Source organism: Chlamydotis macqueenii, chromosome 1 (assembly GCF_036417535.1).
Source record: "Chlamydotis macqueenii isolate bChlMac1 chromosome 1, bChlMac1.mat, whole genome shotgun sequence".
Classification (NCBI taxonomy): domain Eukaryota; kingdom Metazoa; phylum Chordata; class Aves; order Otidiformes; family Otididae; genus Chlamydotis; species Chlamydotis macqueenii.
In genome coordinates, this window is record NC_141556.1 from 74,564,612 (window position 1) to 74,582,452 (window position 17,841).

Below are 17,841 nucleotides of genomic sequence, written 5' to 3' on the forward strand. Positions count from 1 at the left end.
TTCCTGCAGGACTGCTTTATTTTAAAACAAGATTTGCATGCAGGTTCCCAGGTTGAATTGAAGACATTGAAAGGCCTCAGCTAAATATATTGTAGGAGGTTTTCAACAGGAAGAGTGAAGCCACTGGATGTTTGAGGAAAAGAATGTAAAAATGAGTAAATTAATTTGTGGCTATTGTAAGGAAAAATTTAAATATTAAGCACTCCAGAATGTTTTGATTTAAAACTGAGCTATTTATTTTACTGTGATGCATTGCTTAAGGTCACTTTAAACAAAAGTGCAGCTTTCAGTTTGAAAAACATTAATGATGATTTCCACAGATTATTTTTTTTTCCAAAAATACATTTCAAAACAGGTAATTAATTGAGAACTGTCTCTCTCCTGACTTTTATTTTGAAGAATCCACATATTCTGTGGAAATATTTAAAAATCTTCAACCACTTCTAGTCATGAAACATGAAGAATTCAAGCCAATATTAAATATCTATTTTAAATTTGTGATTTTTATTGTCTGTACTCTTCTTATGGAGACATATAACAGCTTTAAAAATGATTGTGACTCTGAGTACCTCTGTCTTTAAGATGCCTGAGGATGAAATTCTAAAACATTCAAAACACTAGATCTTTAACATCACAAAATTCAAGCATTTGGAATCAATCTGCATTTTTGAAAATTCAGGCCATTATATATTTGGTAAAACAAAACCAAAAACATTTCATTCACACAAAATAAGACATTGGTTCTGTATTCATAAAAGTATTTTAAGATGTAGCTTTTTCAACAAGGTATAACTTGCAGAATAATCATACTAAGCATATTTTAAGGCAACATACAATGTTCATTCTTGTAATCTTCCAGAATGAATACATGTACTATCACCTCATTACTTTATCTGGAGAGCTAATAAATGACAAATGACAAGCATTTTTCATGAGTCTGCATTTCAGTTATTTATCAAATTACCTCTAATATTTCAGTTGCTTTTGTCAACTACCTGGAAAAATCAATATCTGATCGGATTCCATGGTGTGAGCAAAGTATATAAGCATGAGATTTGTATTGCTTGGTCTCTTTGTTTGTCACTTCAAACCATCTGACTTAGAAGTGACTCTTAAATCCTCTTGTCATTTCACTGTTATCTGATTTGCAGGAATCCAAGACTTAAGCAACCATGTCCAACCCCACTGAGGCAGAACTCATTCATATGTTTAAGGGGATTCTCTTTACCACCAGGTCTTCTCCAGAACTTTTAAAATCCTTGGATACTTTTGATGCTAGAGAAGATGACGTCCTTTTGGTTTCCTATCCCAAATCTGGTAAGTTCTACTTTTAGATGTTGTTTGTTTCATGTTCGCTACTTAAACTGCTTGGGAAATGTCTTGTACAAGAAATAGAAAAGGATACTTGTGTATGTGAATAGATTATTCTGTCAGTAAGTGTTCAAATTGCAGAAGAAAAGATCGGTCATTTATCTAAACTTTGATTCTTTACTTGAAAATAATCTCAGATGTTTTCATCTTGGAAATCAAACAAATATTTATTTCTTGTAAGCAAAATCTGTACTTGAAGGATTTTCCTGAGGACTTTCTACATTTAATTATGAGCAAGTCAAGAGTTGTATTAAGTTATCTGTATGGCTCTTGGCTGTAGATTTATTCATTGCTTATTCCCTCTCCCCCTGCTTCACTCACACACAGAAGCGCACACCAAAGAGGAAGCTCAATCAGTACTTTCCAAACATACTGACTGAAGTCTGTACAAGAAAAATAAACCCCTCAGGTTATTCTAAAATAAATGATAAAAGTAATATAACCACCTCTCAGCTGACAAGCAGTTTGTCTGATGAGATTGTTTTGGTACCAATATTAACACTTCTCACAGAGTTATCTGTACTTCAGCTATAGCCCTAATTTTTCCAGTATTTATACATCTGGAGCCTATGGAATTTTTCAGTTTTGTAAAGTTTCTTGAATCTGGAGGATTAGAAGTATCATTTGTGCACTAGCAAGATGTTTCCATATGCAAAATGCATGTTCCACATATTTTCCCAGTAACAACTCTTCCTTTTTTTTTTCTTTTTTTTTTTTTCCTTAAAATTGCTTTTCTGCAGGCACTCACTGGCTTGCAGGAGTTATATCAAAGCTTTACAATACTCAAGTTACACTGACATCTCCTATTGAATTTGGAGATGTTTCCAAACTGGAGGAACTGAACAAACTCTCATCGAAGAGGATCATCCCAACGCACTTAGACTACAACCTGTTACCTCAAAATTTTAAGAATAAAAAATGCAAGGTAAGGCAAAATGATGTAAAAGCAGTAAGATATGTTAAGTGTCTATCAGGAATCTATTCTGTCTTGTTGTTCCTTAATAATTTTTAAATGATCTACAGTTTCCAGAAGGGGTTTGCTGTGATTTTTGGAGACACAGCTGACCAGCAGTCAAAGGTAGCGTGAGCAGAGGTTTGGGTTAGGCATTGGCTTCTGCTCCTGCCCCAGAGCTCCCATGGGGTCATTTGTATACCAGGCATCAGAAAAAAATACAATATCAACATCTTTCAATCAGAAATATATTATTAGGGATGGTGCCTGTTCTCATGGCCCCATTTCCTAGTGGCTGGAGCACTGGCTTAGGAAATAGTTATCTTGGGTACTACAGGCAGTTCTGGGGGTGAAAGCATTCTGTCACTCCTACTGAAGCTTTGTGAAGTCCCAAAAAGATATTGGGCAAACAGAGGAGAAATGAAATGTGGGAAGTGGATTCAGATCATAGTCTGGGGTTCTTCCCATGGTAATGTGGGAGGTCTTTGAAAAATCAGCTCTGGGTGTCAGATTTTAAGTTAGAAGTTCAGAATTTTAGTATTACTCAGATCCAGACTTTTGGGACAAGGCTAATTTGAATGAAAGGCCAAAATTAATGTTTTGCTACTGTCCTGTGAATGTTAATTGGTAAATGGTTTCCTATGTTAGATATATGAGATAGTATATGACTCATGAGTTAAAGTGAACACAACCTCTTTCACAAAGCATAAACATTACTCAGCTGTAGCAAACACACCTCTGTCCACATGGAATTGTTTACTAACCACTACTGACTTCTTCCTAAGCAAGGACAAATACATTTCTATTTTAATGGCATGGTCACCAACGGAGGAATCCTACAGGAAAGGGGTTTGAAGCTGCAAGCTGCTTACAAAAATGCTAGATTTACACACAGAGCTCCTATAAAGACATTATCATTCATAACCATGTAATCTTCATTTCCAGATGATCTACATCTGCCGAAATCCAAAAGATACCGCAGTTTCCATGTATCATTACTACAGAGACAACCCAAACCTTCCCACTGTAGACACCTGGCCTGCTTTCTTTGACTTGTTCTTAAATGGAGACGGTAAGGTTAAACATTAGGTTTTCTCCTTGCCTTATTATGCACAGAAAGAGTTAAGAAACGTGAACTGTGTGAAAACTCCTTATCACACTCCTTATTCATATGGTTTTAGCTGGGGATTTTGTTCAAGACAAATTCTAATGCCAAACTAAACAAGAGTAACTAAGAGGATGTGATCTTCAGCTCTGCAAGGAGACATTTTGATAAGCGGCTGCATTATTTCAGCACAATTGCTCTTTGCAGGTTTTTGCTGTTCTTTGACATATTGTTGAAAAACATATTCGCCCAGACAAGTTACTGGTTTCCTTTCTTCCCACAAATACTCCAAAACCCCTGACAATTTGTTGATCCTGATGCGTATTTGCCAGTGTTAAAACATTTCCAACTTGTCTTGCAAACCACAATAACAGGCTGCTTCCCACCAAGAACTCATCTTTAAACCTTGATGGAGGAGGTATGCATGTACACCTCCTCCCAAGCAGATGCAAGGGCAGTTGGACTCACTGCAGCCATCTCCTGCCCTCGGCAACAGGCCGGTTGGGCCAGGTGCTCTGTTGGAAGGTGCTCAGCCAGCTCTATGTGGCTCATGGCCGTGCCAAAATGCAGGCACTAGCGCATGCATGGAGAGAGACCTTCCCCAGGTTGCATTAAGAGCTAGGCTTGCAGGAATAGTGCCTTCTCTGGTCTTGAAGACAGCCTCAGATGGCCCTTCAAAAGGAGTCTAGATGCTTCCATTAAGCCTTCCTGCAGACACTCTGCCTGATGTGTTGTCTTAGTAGTGGCGTCCAAAGACCAAGGGCAAGAGTGAGATTTTTATGACTGGCAGTGGTGGCATGGAAGCTGACAATAGGACCATGTTCCACTCCTCTTTTTAGTGTTTTATTACTCCTTTCAGGACATATGTTCCTGCTATACAACCATAGTGACGATAACAGCAACAATGACAGTTCAGCTTGAAAGACACTTCGAAAGAAAAGTGCCATTGCAATCATCATGGGCTTACATCAAAGATCCAAAAGTCCATTTGTCTACTGGCTTGCGTGAGCTTTGGCTCAGATCCTGCATTTCTAGCTCAGAGCAGCCCCAAGGCACGTGCTTCAGTGATTTGCAGGATCTTGGCTTGTTTAGTATCAACTCTGAATACACAATAGTGAAAAAAAAAGAAAAAAGGATTATATTACATTTTAAAAGCACCTCCCATTTATCTGTAAATTAGTAGTCACCTTCTATTTTCTGTGTGCTTGCACATGGTACAAAAATATAACTGTGTTGGTTACAATAGAAATTTATGAAGAGGTGATACGGAGAGAGAGGTCACGCTGCTCATTTCAGATCCTGTAATACTCTTGCAGAGTCAATCTCAGTTCAGAACAAGGGTGAGGACACAGAGAGAACTGTGATGCTGTCCTTGGAGTCTCTGAGGCTGGATGCTGTACTCCTGAAGCCAACAGGGTCATTCTGTGCTATTATTGGCAACATCCCCAGTGTGGCTGACCAGGAGAGCAGGGTTCAATTGCACACCGTGGAGCACATGTGCCTTGTGGTTAGACAGTGCTTTATGTGCAGGAGATGGCTACAGACTGGAGCACTCAGCAAAATACTTAATTGCAACTCAAAAGTTTGCAACCAAAACTATGCCCATTACAATATTACAGTTTTCCGGTGGTGGTTATAAAGCAAAGTCACAGTTCTGGGGAATGCTGGCTGGGATTGCTCTGTCCAGGCCTCTTTTCATTGCCTTGCAAGAGACTTTCAGTGCAGCCCATCTGCCCTTTCAACCAGAAGGGTCAGAACATTGATTTTTAAAAGAAAGCTGCAATTTAGTGGTTCTCCCACGGTTCAGCAAAAGGAGCATTCAGAGAAAACAAGTAATATGAGTCAACTATAAAACTATAAATTATCTGTGTCATTGGCTGAATTATGCATTTGCATAACTTCTTTGCATAATTCTTCTTTTACATTTAAAACTCATACAGACTCCCCTCTGCTGGGACAAAATGGAGCTAACATCAGTGTGCTCCATTTAAGAGACTCCTTATTTCATTTCCTAGTGAAGTGATCATATTTCTATCTGTGACCACAGACACGCGGACATTTACTGAGATGTTCGGATCTTGTTAGGCCAGTACATTTTCCATCATTACTGGTCTATTCCCACTACAGAATCACATCTCATAATGGTATCTGCATTTCTGATATGAAAGCAAATTCCAAGAAGAATGGTAACGTCTTTGGATTGTAAATTTGAGTCACTTCATAAAAAGAATTGAACCTGCTTTAGAGGAATACAGAGTATGTATTATAAAGGGATAATTCCCCTAAATGTGTGAGGTACCATTACAGTTATTTATTAATAAAGTTTATACAAATCTCTTCTATGTGGGTTTTCTTTCAGTTGTTTGCGGATCCTGGTTTGATCATTTCCTAAGTTGGGAAAAACATGAAAATGATAAAAACATCCTGTTTCTGTTCTATGAAGACATGAAGAAGGTAAATATGCTCTCTGCTCTTATTTCAGAATGCATGACTTGTAAATTAACATCATTTAAATATCAAAGAGCAAATTATAATGAAAAAGAAGAAAGAAAGAAAATATGAATGTGTATCTCTGGGCAAAGTTCTATTTGCATAGAACTTTATATCAGGGAGCTAATTCTGACTGCACAAGTTATATAAATACCAAATCCTGTGAGAGATGCATTTCATAGATGAAGGAGTGGGACATGTATTACATTATTTTCCCCAGGCTACAGGAAGAATTTTAAGTTCCTCGTTCTTGGTCCTATGGAAAGACCAACCAAGGACATCTGTTAAGGGCCACACATTAACCTGCTATGCCTGACGTTTCAGGAGAAATTTTCAAAAAGTGATGTAAGACAACAGAACTACTTACTACTCATGGCCAGTAAGACTTGTGCTCCCAATAAACAAGAAAATTAGAGGCTGGAGAAATAGGAAAAAGGTTTTGGTGAAAGGAAATTATTATGCAGAAAATGCTTTGCTATTCTTATAAAAAAAAAGTCCAATACCAACATACCTTATCTTTCAGAGAATAAATTTTTGGGTGAATAGAAAACACTTTCTATTGTGTTTGCATTAAAATAGTTTTGTTCATTTTTTTGGAAAAAACAAATCCACTACCAGGAATATAAACAAACCATTTTGGATCCTGAGTCACTTGTTGGATTTCTAGATACAGCACCTCCACTGAAATAAGCTACTTACACAGAAGCTGAGCTTTGAGTATTTTGCTGTTCCCAATAGAATGATACTGAGAGACAGGAGAAGACTTTACCTGAGCTGGGAGTAAAACCGGCAATGTAACCGTATTTGATACCACATACTCAAACATTTACTTATTTTTGGGAGCATGGGTAAGAGGGCAATCAGGTTTACTGTACCTGTCATCTACACAGTCCAATGACATGTTTAGCTTTGAAAGCAAACAGATGTGTGATAAACTTGCTATGTAATAAAAAGGATGACTTTCATATCAACTAAAAGTCTGTTAGTCAGCTCAGCAATATAAAAGCTTTATTTTTCTTGTACCTCAGGATCTCCCTAAGATTGTAAAGAAAATTAGTTTGTTCTTGGGTTTAAACGTCAGTGACAATGATATCCAAGACATCTGCAAGAAGTCCTCGTTCTCAGAGATGAAAAATGACACAGAAAAGGAGAACACTGATCCCAGTCACACCGTTTGTGTGCTGACAACCAACAGGAAGCTGATTTTCCGAAAAGGTAAGTTCCCTGTGCCAGGCTTAACACAGCAGAAGGAGTGGGAATCCAGCCAGAGGCTGTGGTCCAGGTCTTTCTCAGACTGTAGTGACGCTGTGGGTCAGCCCTGGGAAGCAGTGACAGAATCCTTCAATTTGAAGCCATCTTAAAAATAATTTTCTTTCTAAGTTCTCTGGTTGCAAATGCAGACTTATACTAGAGCAGCAGGGAGGAGTCTGAACAAGTTTGACTAATACTGCTCCGTGGGAGCTTTTGAGCTAAAAGGAAAGGTTCACGAAGCATTACTCTTTATCTGCCTTTTTTTATCTAAAAGTTGACCACCTCAGGCTTTTACAACATGTCCCCTCTGCTATCGCCTGTGAAGGTCACTTAGTTTACCAGAACGAGAAAGAGCGAGACACATTCCTTGCGAAGGAGACTGCCGGTAGCCTTTATCCTCTGTACCACCTCTTATCTTATTGAAATGTTCCTGAAAAAGGAATATGCTGACAATGACAACAACAAAAGAATAAATGACTCAGTCACCTGATGGCCTCATAGGTAGCCTTCAGACCTTGGCCAAGCTGGAATCCACAGCAACATCTTTAACAGTGCTTAGCTCAGACGTGACTTAAAAATACCTGCAGGAGCTGTTTTCTTGCTCCTGACATTTCAGAAGCTTCCTTGGATTTTGATAATAAGTCAATCAAAACCATCACGTTTAGATGGATTTTGATTATTTTTTACTTAGTTAATTTTTGAACAATAATCAATAGTTTAAAACTAAGAATTGTTTCAATTAATAAATAGGGAAATGGTACATTTCACTAATTCAGAATGCTTTTACCAATGAGCTCAAGCAAATGCCACCATACAATCTGTCAGTAAAAAAACAAACAAGTCAGATACACTTTTCTAAGTCAGTGAACTTTGACAAAAGTATGTTGAAAAAAATTGAAAAATCCCAACAGTTTTACTTCCAAGTAGTTCTTACACAAATCCCAAGATTTTAGCTAGTTTCAGCCAGTTTATAGAAGATTTATGTTTCTATGTTATTCTTCAGGCTCTCTTTTCTTGTCCTTGCTGTCCGGAATGCTATTTTAGTCAGCAGTTTTGGGATGCAGGGTCTTTAGAGGATGCACATGAGGGAAAACCGTAAGCGCTGCCTCATTAAAATATGTCAATTTAAAAAAAAAAAACAAAAACAAAAACAATTCCCTGTTTGCTCAAACTCGATAACAGCCGAAACACTTTACTGAATCCAACTGTGCACAGTCATCCAGAAGTAGTTAACTGCCCACTTTAGTAGAGGGAGATCTCACCCATAGAAAGCCCTAGAGAGTAGGAGTGGGTGTGAGGGTGAGATTCATCTATCAGCGTGCCAACTGCAACATCAACAAAACCTGGCTGACTTTAAATAATTTTCTACACTATATATTGCTAGCCTCACTGTTCTTTTTCTGCTCCTGCTCTCCTAGGTGCTGTTGGTGACTGGAAGAACCATTTCACTCCAAAGCAGAATCGAAGATTTGAGGAGGTATTTAATGAGAAAATGAAACTCAGCAAAATGGCAAAAAGTATCACCTATGAATTCTAACTCCACATGAAGAACAATATCCAGCTATCAAGAAACATAGAGAGAGCAATTGGTGGGAAATTCCGAATGGGGGCTCCTATTCAGTTTATAACCTTCCCAACAGAAAGGATTGCAAACCTGAGATTTTGAGGATGGGAAAATTCTGACACAATGCCAGAGCTGAGCTCAGTTTTCAGTGGGCAGAAGTACATGGTTTTACAGAGTCAAGTGTCAGACCCATCTTTCTACAACCAAATCTACTTTATCATTTATTTATTTTTTTTTTGCTCTAGAAGGATACAAATGGAATTCTTAGATCTGATTTAGGAATCTTACCTAAGATGTTAAGAAAAAACCAAAAAAAACCAAGCTGTGTGAGGGATCTCGGTGATGGTCCATGTAGGGCCACTGTGGGAAATTACAAGCTGCACACAGCTGTGAGAACGCGTCCTTGGAGGGGTGAGCTGGGAGGGCTGTTATCTCAGAAAGGGGAGCTGGGAGGGTTGTTATTGAGCAGGATTTTGCTGCTATCCGGGAACCGCTGTTAGCCAGCAGGGCACGTACTTGGCAGGTTTTGCTGCATGCGCTGGCCACGCGTGCATCAACACCTGGTCAGTACTCTGCCACTGAATCTGCTGAGGGGATAAACAGAGGCGGCTCAGAGCAGAGGGAGAGAGAAAGGACCCAGAGCACACTCTACAAACAACAGGGGATGACGCCCTGAAGGTGCTGCGCCTACCTCCCTTCTCTGGTCTGACCCCGCTGATCATCACCTTCCTGCTCGGCAGTGTCTCTGGCTTAGTCGGGTTGGTAAGACTCTCACAAAGGGCAAACGATACGCTGCTAACTGCTTATGCTAGGAACTGTAACTGCTTATGCTGGTAACTGCTTATGCGAGGCTATAATAGAGAAATAAATACTGTTGTGCTTTTAAATATCATATGCTGGGTGATCTTTGTGCATAGGAATCCTATGAACTGGCTACACAAGCCCATGAGAATCTGAATATATAAAAAGTCTAAAAAAACATCATAAGAAAATGACCAAAGATTTGACCCCAGATTCACTCCCTGCCTGATCTACCATGATTTGGAAAGTGCCTATCTTATCAGACATCACTATTGATACTGAAGTTGAAAACTGCAGCTGTCCATTTGAAGAGCTGAAGTTAATCTTGTTTATAAAATGTCTGTCTTTTTTTTTTAACTAAGATGTAGTTCTTTGATGTAACTTATTTCTGGGTTAGGTGCTGTGGAATGTTTGTTTTAAATGCAACAGATATAAATCCACATAAATTTCTGCACCATATGTTGGTGAACTATAAACATGGGGATTTTTCTGTTTGATTTTCTTCCTGCAAAATGCTTGTTTCCAGTGTTTTGATGAGAACCACTTTACCTCACAGTCCTTGTGCAATAGAACTCAACAGTTCCACAGTGGTAAACAAACTGCTACTCAGAGACAGTTTAATCCAAACATGACTTATTTATTTACCCTGCCCTGATAAGACAGATTTTCCAAGAATCAGCTGGCTGCCTTCACATCTGAGGGACTGTTCTAGGAACCTAGTGAGATTATTCTTCTGATTTATTCCATGATGTGTTTTCTGCCCTCACTTTCAATTTGCTTTGTAGGCTGGCTTTAGGGACTCCTCTCCCCAAACTAGCTCTCCCCAACCACGCAATTCCAAGCCATCAGCAGCCAAAAAAAACCATAGCAAAAGCTGATCGAAAAGAAACTCAGGCAGACAAGGACGATTACCCTGCTTTGACTCCTGTGCGCTCTGAAGGTACACATCTGTAAGGCAAGCTTGCTCTCCAAGCGTGTTGTTTCTCAAAAATCAGAGCATGGCCTTATTTACAGTGAACGCTAATGCTCTCTCTAGCCACATATTTCACACTGGCCACACAGCCCTTTAATTTCATACCCTACTTGTGCAAGCTGACATCAACACCTACCCATTTTGCATCTGCACAAACGATACAGAAGTTACGTGCTGAAGAGATCAGTGAGAGAAAAGCCTGTTTGACTGCCATCTCTTGCCCTTTACCAATTCAACACAGTTTAAGGGAGATGTTGCCCTGAGCACTGTTTTGTGCAAATGACCCCTTTGGAAACCTGAAGTTTGTTTCTGTTGCTTTGCTCTTCTGATGCTAAAATGACTCTCTCTAAAATGCCACACACCACTGTTGCCCTCCTTTCAGGTGTTATTCTTCCACTATTAATAAATTGCAAAAGATCAGCTAATGAAGACGCTTGAGCATTTTACTTAAAGACACATTTTTTCTAGCCCTTTGAGTATGGAAAAAGTTAAAGGGTCCTTGGGCAAACGAAGTTTGCAAGCGAGTTTATTAGCTGCACTAAGATGATTGTTGTAAGCAGCATTTATTTTCTATTCACAACACGAAATTGTGTGTGAAGGGACAGGGTGAGGACATGTAGTGAGTGTTTTGTCATTTGTCTGACCTCTAGCATTGGATTGCCTAGTTAAAGGGATTTTTAAAATAAATCCCTCTTGCTAACACTTTGTACTTACACAGCACTTTTAATCTCCAAGTGCTTTAAATACAGCTTTACACAATGCAGCCACACCTGAGGTAGAGTGCAGCAACTGGTTGGCAGTAACAGCCTGAGGAAGAAAGCAGCTTCTGCTAGTAAAACCACAGGGTAGCAGGTCCATCCGAGGCACTGGCACAGCTGCGACGGCGTAGCAAAACTTGCCTACGCCAGAGGTCGAGAAAGCTAGGCTGGGCACTGTTGTTACTAAAGGACAAGTGTATGTGACAGTAGCTACTGGCAACCAGGGGCTTCCAGGAGTCCACAAATCATTTTGGTAGGTCATGGAGATATTAAAAAAAAAACAAAAACATTCAAACCTTCCATAGTAAGATGTTCTAAAAATGTCTCTTCCCCTCTCCATTTGCCTTTCTTTTTTCTATGATAGTTGAAACCATAGGGAAATTTCAGCCCTACAAAAGACAAAAATACTGGTCCAAACTGTACCCAGGCCACAGCAACACCAGGTTTAGAAGAAACAAAGCCCTGTGCTTATTACATGTAAGTGGTTACAAATATTGCTTTCCTATTCGGGTAATACATTCCAACTTCCTGACTGATTGATTTAATAAGAGAGGACAGCATTAAACATTTATGCCATCAGAGCTGAGACGTGAGGCTTCTACCCACTCTTCTCAAAGTTAGCTTGCTTTGCTTGCTACCCAGGCTTATCTGGCCTTTGGGTCAGATAAAAAAGAGAGCAAGAGCATTTGGAAGGCCAGAACCCTTGTGAGAGGAACATGCGAATTCCAGGCCTTGCTTCAAAGACCTTTTCCCCGAAAACATCACAGAACGATCTTCTAAAGCAGCTCTCAGAAAGGAAAAGGTGCTCAGGCAAACATCTTAGCAACCTGACTTGAAGTCACATTAGTTCTGATACAATGCGTTTGATGGCTAAAGGAGTTTCTTGCAGGAAAACAACAACTGGTGAAAAAAATCTCTCCAAATAGCTTCAGGAATGCCTTGTAGAAGATGCAAGTGAGTCTGGAGAAGTGAGGGGGGAAGAACAGGCGGGGGAAGGAATCTGAGCCTGTTCTGGTAATCTTTGAAGCCAGAATTCATAGGAACATGTAGAAGGCTCAGGGCAGGAGATCAATTGGTGGGTTTCTGCACTGGGTCTAAGTAGAGCAAAGATGCTCAAGGGACCAAGACAAGGGTTTACTTGTAATGATCTGTCAGCTGAAAAGCAAACCTGGAGAACCAGAAGGAATTTCCATGGGGCTCGCTTCATGACCAATTGATGAGAGAGGAAAGACAGTTACAGACCACAGACAAAGAGCCAAGGGCACTCCTGCTGCAAAGACCCAGTGGGGATGGGACAGGAGGAATCAGAAAGGGCTGTGTGACAGTGAAGGCAATCACTGAAAGACCATGTTCAGAAAGCAGGAAAAGGACTGAGTGGCCATATCACTCCTTCGCCAGTTCCAGCATCACAGGTGACCAGAATGCACCTTCTTTCAAGGGACCAGCAACCACGAGAGACAATTCTGCAGCAACTTCTCTATTAACTTTGCTAGGAGACAGTCCTCCCCTTTTCCTGAATCTGTTTACCTGTCACACATACGACAGAGGATAAAGAAAGGATAGTGAAAGACAGTGGCTGTGCGTGGTGAGACACTGCCCTTCCTGGGCTCCCACAGAAGAGGCTTCTCCTTGGCCAAGCAGAGAGAAGCAGCCACACCTCACAGCCCCAGCAGAGAGTGAAGAGTGCACCCAGCAGCTTCTCTAGCAAAAAAAAAACCAAACCAAAACAAAAAACCAACAAAAATAACAACAGTGACAGAAAAGCATGAAGCCACAAATCACACTGCCGTGCCTCCTTTCGGTCTCTTTACAAGCTGGTCCCGCAGGCCAATGCTAAGTGGAGAAATAGCCATTTTGGAAACGGCTGCAACCCCATGGTACTGAGACATGTCCACTCTGGTGCGGGCTGGCTCTGCAGCCATCCCGGCTTTCTGCCAGTAAAAAGTGAAGCAGTGCCGCCTCCGAAAGGAACAGAAAAGTTTGTCCTTCACTGACATCTATTGACTGCAGTGTTTTAACTGCAAAGCTCTGCACAAGAATTAGGCTTTCATTTCCACAGGATGCTGCAAGGATCAAAGGCAGAAGCAGACTCCAAAGGTAATAGGATGCAGGTTTGAGGGGAGTATGTCTGTCTCTGGGTACCTAGGACAGTCTTGATGCAGAGCCTGCTTATGAATCCCTTAATTTCTGACTGCCAATGTCTGCAAGTATGTACCCAGGAATGATCAATCCACACCACTGAGAATCTACTAGCAGCCACAGCCAAGACAGGATGATGGGACAGACGATGGTATTCACGCGTAAGCAAATATTGACACTTAGGAGTAATAAAAGCAGAATTTCCTTTTTTTTTTTTTTGCCTGCAAGGCCTTTCTCTAAAACAAAGAATAAATGTGGTTTGTTGTTCTCTATCATTCGTGACCTTGATAAAGTACTTAGACCTAATCCAACAGCCAGGTAGGTATCATTGTACTGCTCAAACTGCAATTAGTTGCCTAGCTACTTTAGAGGGATGAGGAATTAATCAGTCTACAGCATTCCCTACTGGCTAAATTAAGGATTTACCTACATTACAACAACAACCAAAAAAAGTGTACAGCGGGACTTAATTGGCAGGACTTCATCAGCACGTGAATGAAATGCCATATAAAGCTACCTTGTACAGCTCTGCTATCCAAGCTCAGACACCAATGACAGCAGCTTATTTGAAGCAGCCCAGACTTGAGTTTGCCTGCTTCTCAGCAGGGGCATCAGTACAGATGCACTGCAAGGCACAGGTCCAGTTGGCTCACTGTTCTCTAAACTGCTGAGCGGTGCCTGCAACTTTAACCTGAAAACCCCTGAAATCTCTTGGCTCTCATTATAAATCAAACGCATGCTTTCTTTAAACAAAAAAAAAAAAAAAGCCAAGAAACTGGGGAGCCTGGCTCCTATGAACTGCAAAGTGTTCAATGACATGATGGTAAAAACCTAGCATATAAGAGTAAGAAATAAAAAGCAGCATGGCTTGCAGACAGCCCACAGTTTTTGTACAGTGAGAGTGCACAAAGACACAGGGATGTCGACACGCTGATGTGGTGATTCAGGACTAGGGCTTGTTTGCAAGTCGTCAGAACTACTGCCCATAAAAACCAATCCTACTCCACTCTGGTGCACGTGTAGCTCCAGCTCCTTTAAGAGAACACATGGCAGCGTTCATAGAACTGAATGAATCCAAAGGCAGATCATGATGAACACTTTGAAGAAATCTTTTAAGTTCATTAAAAGTTCATTAAGTCAAATGAACTAAGCAATTTACCATTAGTACCTATGATGGATGGATGATGCCATCACCCTCTTAACAGTTCTGTGTGCATTTTTGTCCTATTTTCAATGAGTTTTTAAGACTAGATGATTAATTCCTATTGGTAACAGTAACGCCATGTCCATGTCCTCACTGTGTCAGAGCTACACCTTGGCATTTTAGAATGAACCTCGATATATATTGTGAAATAAGAATAAAAATGCACTAAGGTATTTGCCATACAAGAAATAGAAAGAAGAAAACAAGGTTCAGAACCAGAGGAACCATTTCCGGTGTCAGACTCATAGAAAACATGGCCAAAAGCTGGTTTAAGTCAGCTGAGGTTTATTAAACGTCTGTAAGCCGTGTGTTAAGCTTTGGAAATCCATAAGCTGCAAGTGTTTTGAGGCAACAGAAAAACTGGAAAGCACTGCCAAATACAACATGGCAAATTCATATTCCTCAGGTATCTGCTTTCAGTCATTGCTAGTTTCTTCAGTGTTCTTTCCCTAGCTCCCTGTCCCTCTTAGTTTTACAGATATCCAACACATCTCCCTTCAGTCATCTTTCTTCCAAAATGATTATTTCTTACTTTGCTATTGCTCACACTGAACCTGATTGCTTCCTTTCAACATCCATTTTATCCTCCCACAAACCTGAGTGCTACAACCTTTCTAACGTGTAAGAAACACAATACACAGTACTCAGAATACATGCAAATCACTGATTTATACAGTGGAATAATTACTTTTATCCTTTTTGTTCTATACAATTTTCCTAATAATTCCTAAAATACAGTTTGTTTTTTTAAAATGCCAGCACACACTTCAAACCAGCAGATACTTATCTGGATTATAACTGCTCAGTAGAAATGCCTGTTTTGTTTTATATGACACTAGGATTGGTTTTCTATTAAGCTCATCTTATTATATCTGTCTATTCAGTTTCATCAGCCCTGGTCTTTATTAATCTGAATAACTTGGTATAATTGCCTCCACACCACTCACTGCTCACTCCCTTTAACACATTTTTTAATAAACAATGAAAAAAAAATCCTTCCATCTACAGAAAGAAAATAATAGTAACCCTTTTAGGGGAAGTGGTCTGTAACGCTGTAGAGGTGTGGCAGACAGCTATGGAATGGGACTGCTCCCAAATGTTTCTCTTTCCTTCAGTAGCAGTGGGAAAGCTCTGTTAAACCTGAGCCACATACACAAACATATCTAGGATCAGAATTGAGGACAGACAAATCTATCCTCAAGAACAAGAAAAAAGCCTACCATCCAAGGATTTTTCAGACAAGTACATTAGCGACAAGTTTTTCTAAATCATTTATGCAACAGGCTCATGCATAACAGTGTGTTTCTCTTCCACGGGACGTACCTTATTAATGCTCTTTTAACACTGACATTTAGGATAATTAGTCCTGCTGGGAGTAACTAGACTCATTTGGAGTTATTTCTGGAAAGAGGAAATAGTGTTTTAAGAGAATATTAATAGAAAATATAATTTTAAAAACCTTGCCTTCCCACACGGGCTCTGGAAAAGCTAGTTAACTAATGCGTGCTTAAGGTTTAAAAGTATTAACAACTTGAAATCATCAAGTATTACAAAAATCTCTCTGACCTCAAAAGGCCGAGTTCTATATGATTCATATTGTTTTGAAATGAACTAAGGTCAGAACACGTTGGATCACTCTACAGGAAATAGCACAGAACTAGAGAGAAATACACACTGAGTAGGACAAAGATCAGGTAAGAGAAAATTAATGGAAGCAAAAATAGGTGAAGGGCTAACCCCTACCTCTTGTGCCAAAGTTAGCTAATGTAATGACAATATGTTACTTACTGTTTATCCTTCTCCCCTCTCCTCTACTCTCCTGGCAAGAGCCACCAAACAGCCAAAACAAAATTTCACAAAATTATGACAAGACAGTCCACATTATCTAAGATATTTTTTGGAATATACTAAGCAATTTAAAGTAATAAAACAAGTGCTCACATGACCAAAAGAGATTATTCCAAAATTAGCCCACTGTAACAAAAATGACCACTGAAACCTAGTCTGAGTGAACCATACACCTCTAATGAAAGGCAATCATAGAGCCATGATAAGTACTGAAACAACAGGCATTGGCAAAAGATACTGCACTTTTGAAGCTTGCCTGGGACCTGGGATTTCCCCTTTATGGTGACTGTTAGAGTTATCCTCACTGTCTCTGCTTCTGTGACTCCTAAACCCTTCCTATGATTGAGGATCTTCTATAAAACCAAGAGGAGTAATTAAAACATCCCTTATGCTACTCTAATTTATAGTTAGGCTCTCCTTTGCAGTGTGTGCAATACAAATCTGAACCTTTCAGGCAGTGGATCATGCATCTCCCATATCCTTAAACAGGCTTTATTTTGTAAATAGTCTCTAGAGCTCTTTTATTCTTCATGTTCTTCTTATATGCCCAATGTAAGATTATATGACGTTTTTCTAAACAAGAATTTGTGAAAGCGAAAACACTTACCTACCAGTTACCATTTCTTTCTGCTCATTACCAACACTCATACAGAAGTGCTTCTGCATTTATTTTTGATATATGTAGAAATTTTGGGTAGAGACCCAATGTATACGCAGAACATTCAGCAAGTAGTTGAAACATTAGAAAAGTTCTTGATTTAAACAGTAAGCTACAAACAGTACTGCTGACTCATATTTCTATTATAATTGCACTTACTCATACTTTTGCTTTCTCTAACATAAAAGGAATGGGAAGCAACTTCATCACATTCACCTTGTTTAAAGCTATCTATTCACAGGAAACTGATCTTGAAATCCAAGTCAGCAAGTTGCTTCACGATGACAAAGTGAAGTAACCAAAAACTTGGCCAATTCTGTACAACATTATAAAACCTGAATTGTTCACCCAGTTTGGACTTCCAAAGCTTTACCACGTAGTCTATACAACTAAAATAATTCACCTACCTAGATCAATGTCTGTAGTTCTGCCCAAAGTGTGGCTCTCCTGTTACCAAAGTCCACGGGATTTATCTGGCGCAGAACCCTAAAAACTCACTGAAAGCAAATACTTAAATGATAACTTAGAGCTGATTAGTACAGTTAACTATTCACCTGTTAGCCTTGCTACTGTAGATACGTGGTAAAAGAATTTCAGTTTAAAATTTTGCTTTGTTAAAGGAAGTAAACGCAAAGCTAATCAGAGGGCAATATATCAGGTGGTATTATATGGGGAGCGCCTGTTTAGCAGAGAAACAAAATAAAATGACAAGCCATTATTATTCACC

At 39.6% G+C, this 17,841-nt stretch overlaps 1 protein-coding gene across 1 annotated transcript; it reads left to right on the top strand.

Moving 5' to 3' along the window:
• Nucleotides 1-325: 325 nt before the first annotated feature.
• On the top strand, nucleotides 326-8,706 carry LOC104480001 (sulfotransferase 6B1). Its single transcript, XM_010120805.2, has 6 exons — nucleotides 326-1,317; nucleotides 2,112-2,296; nucleotides 3,269-3,395; nucleotides 5,788-5,882; nucleotides 6,947-7,133; nucleotides 8,588-8,706. The coding sequence occupies exons 1-6, from the start codon at nucleotides 1,173-1,175 to the stop codon at nucleotides 8,704-8,706; spliced, it is 858 nt and encodes a 285-aa protein (XP_010119107.1). The 5' UTR covers nucleotides 326-1,172.
• The last annotated feature ends 9,135 nt before the right edge of the window (nucleotides 8,707-17,841 follow it).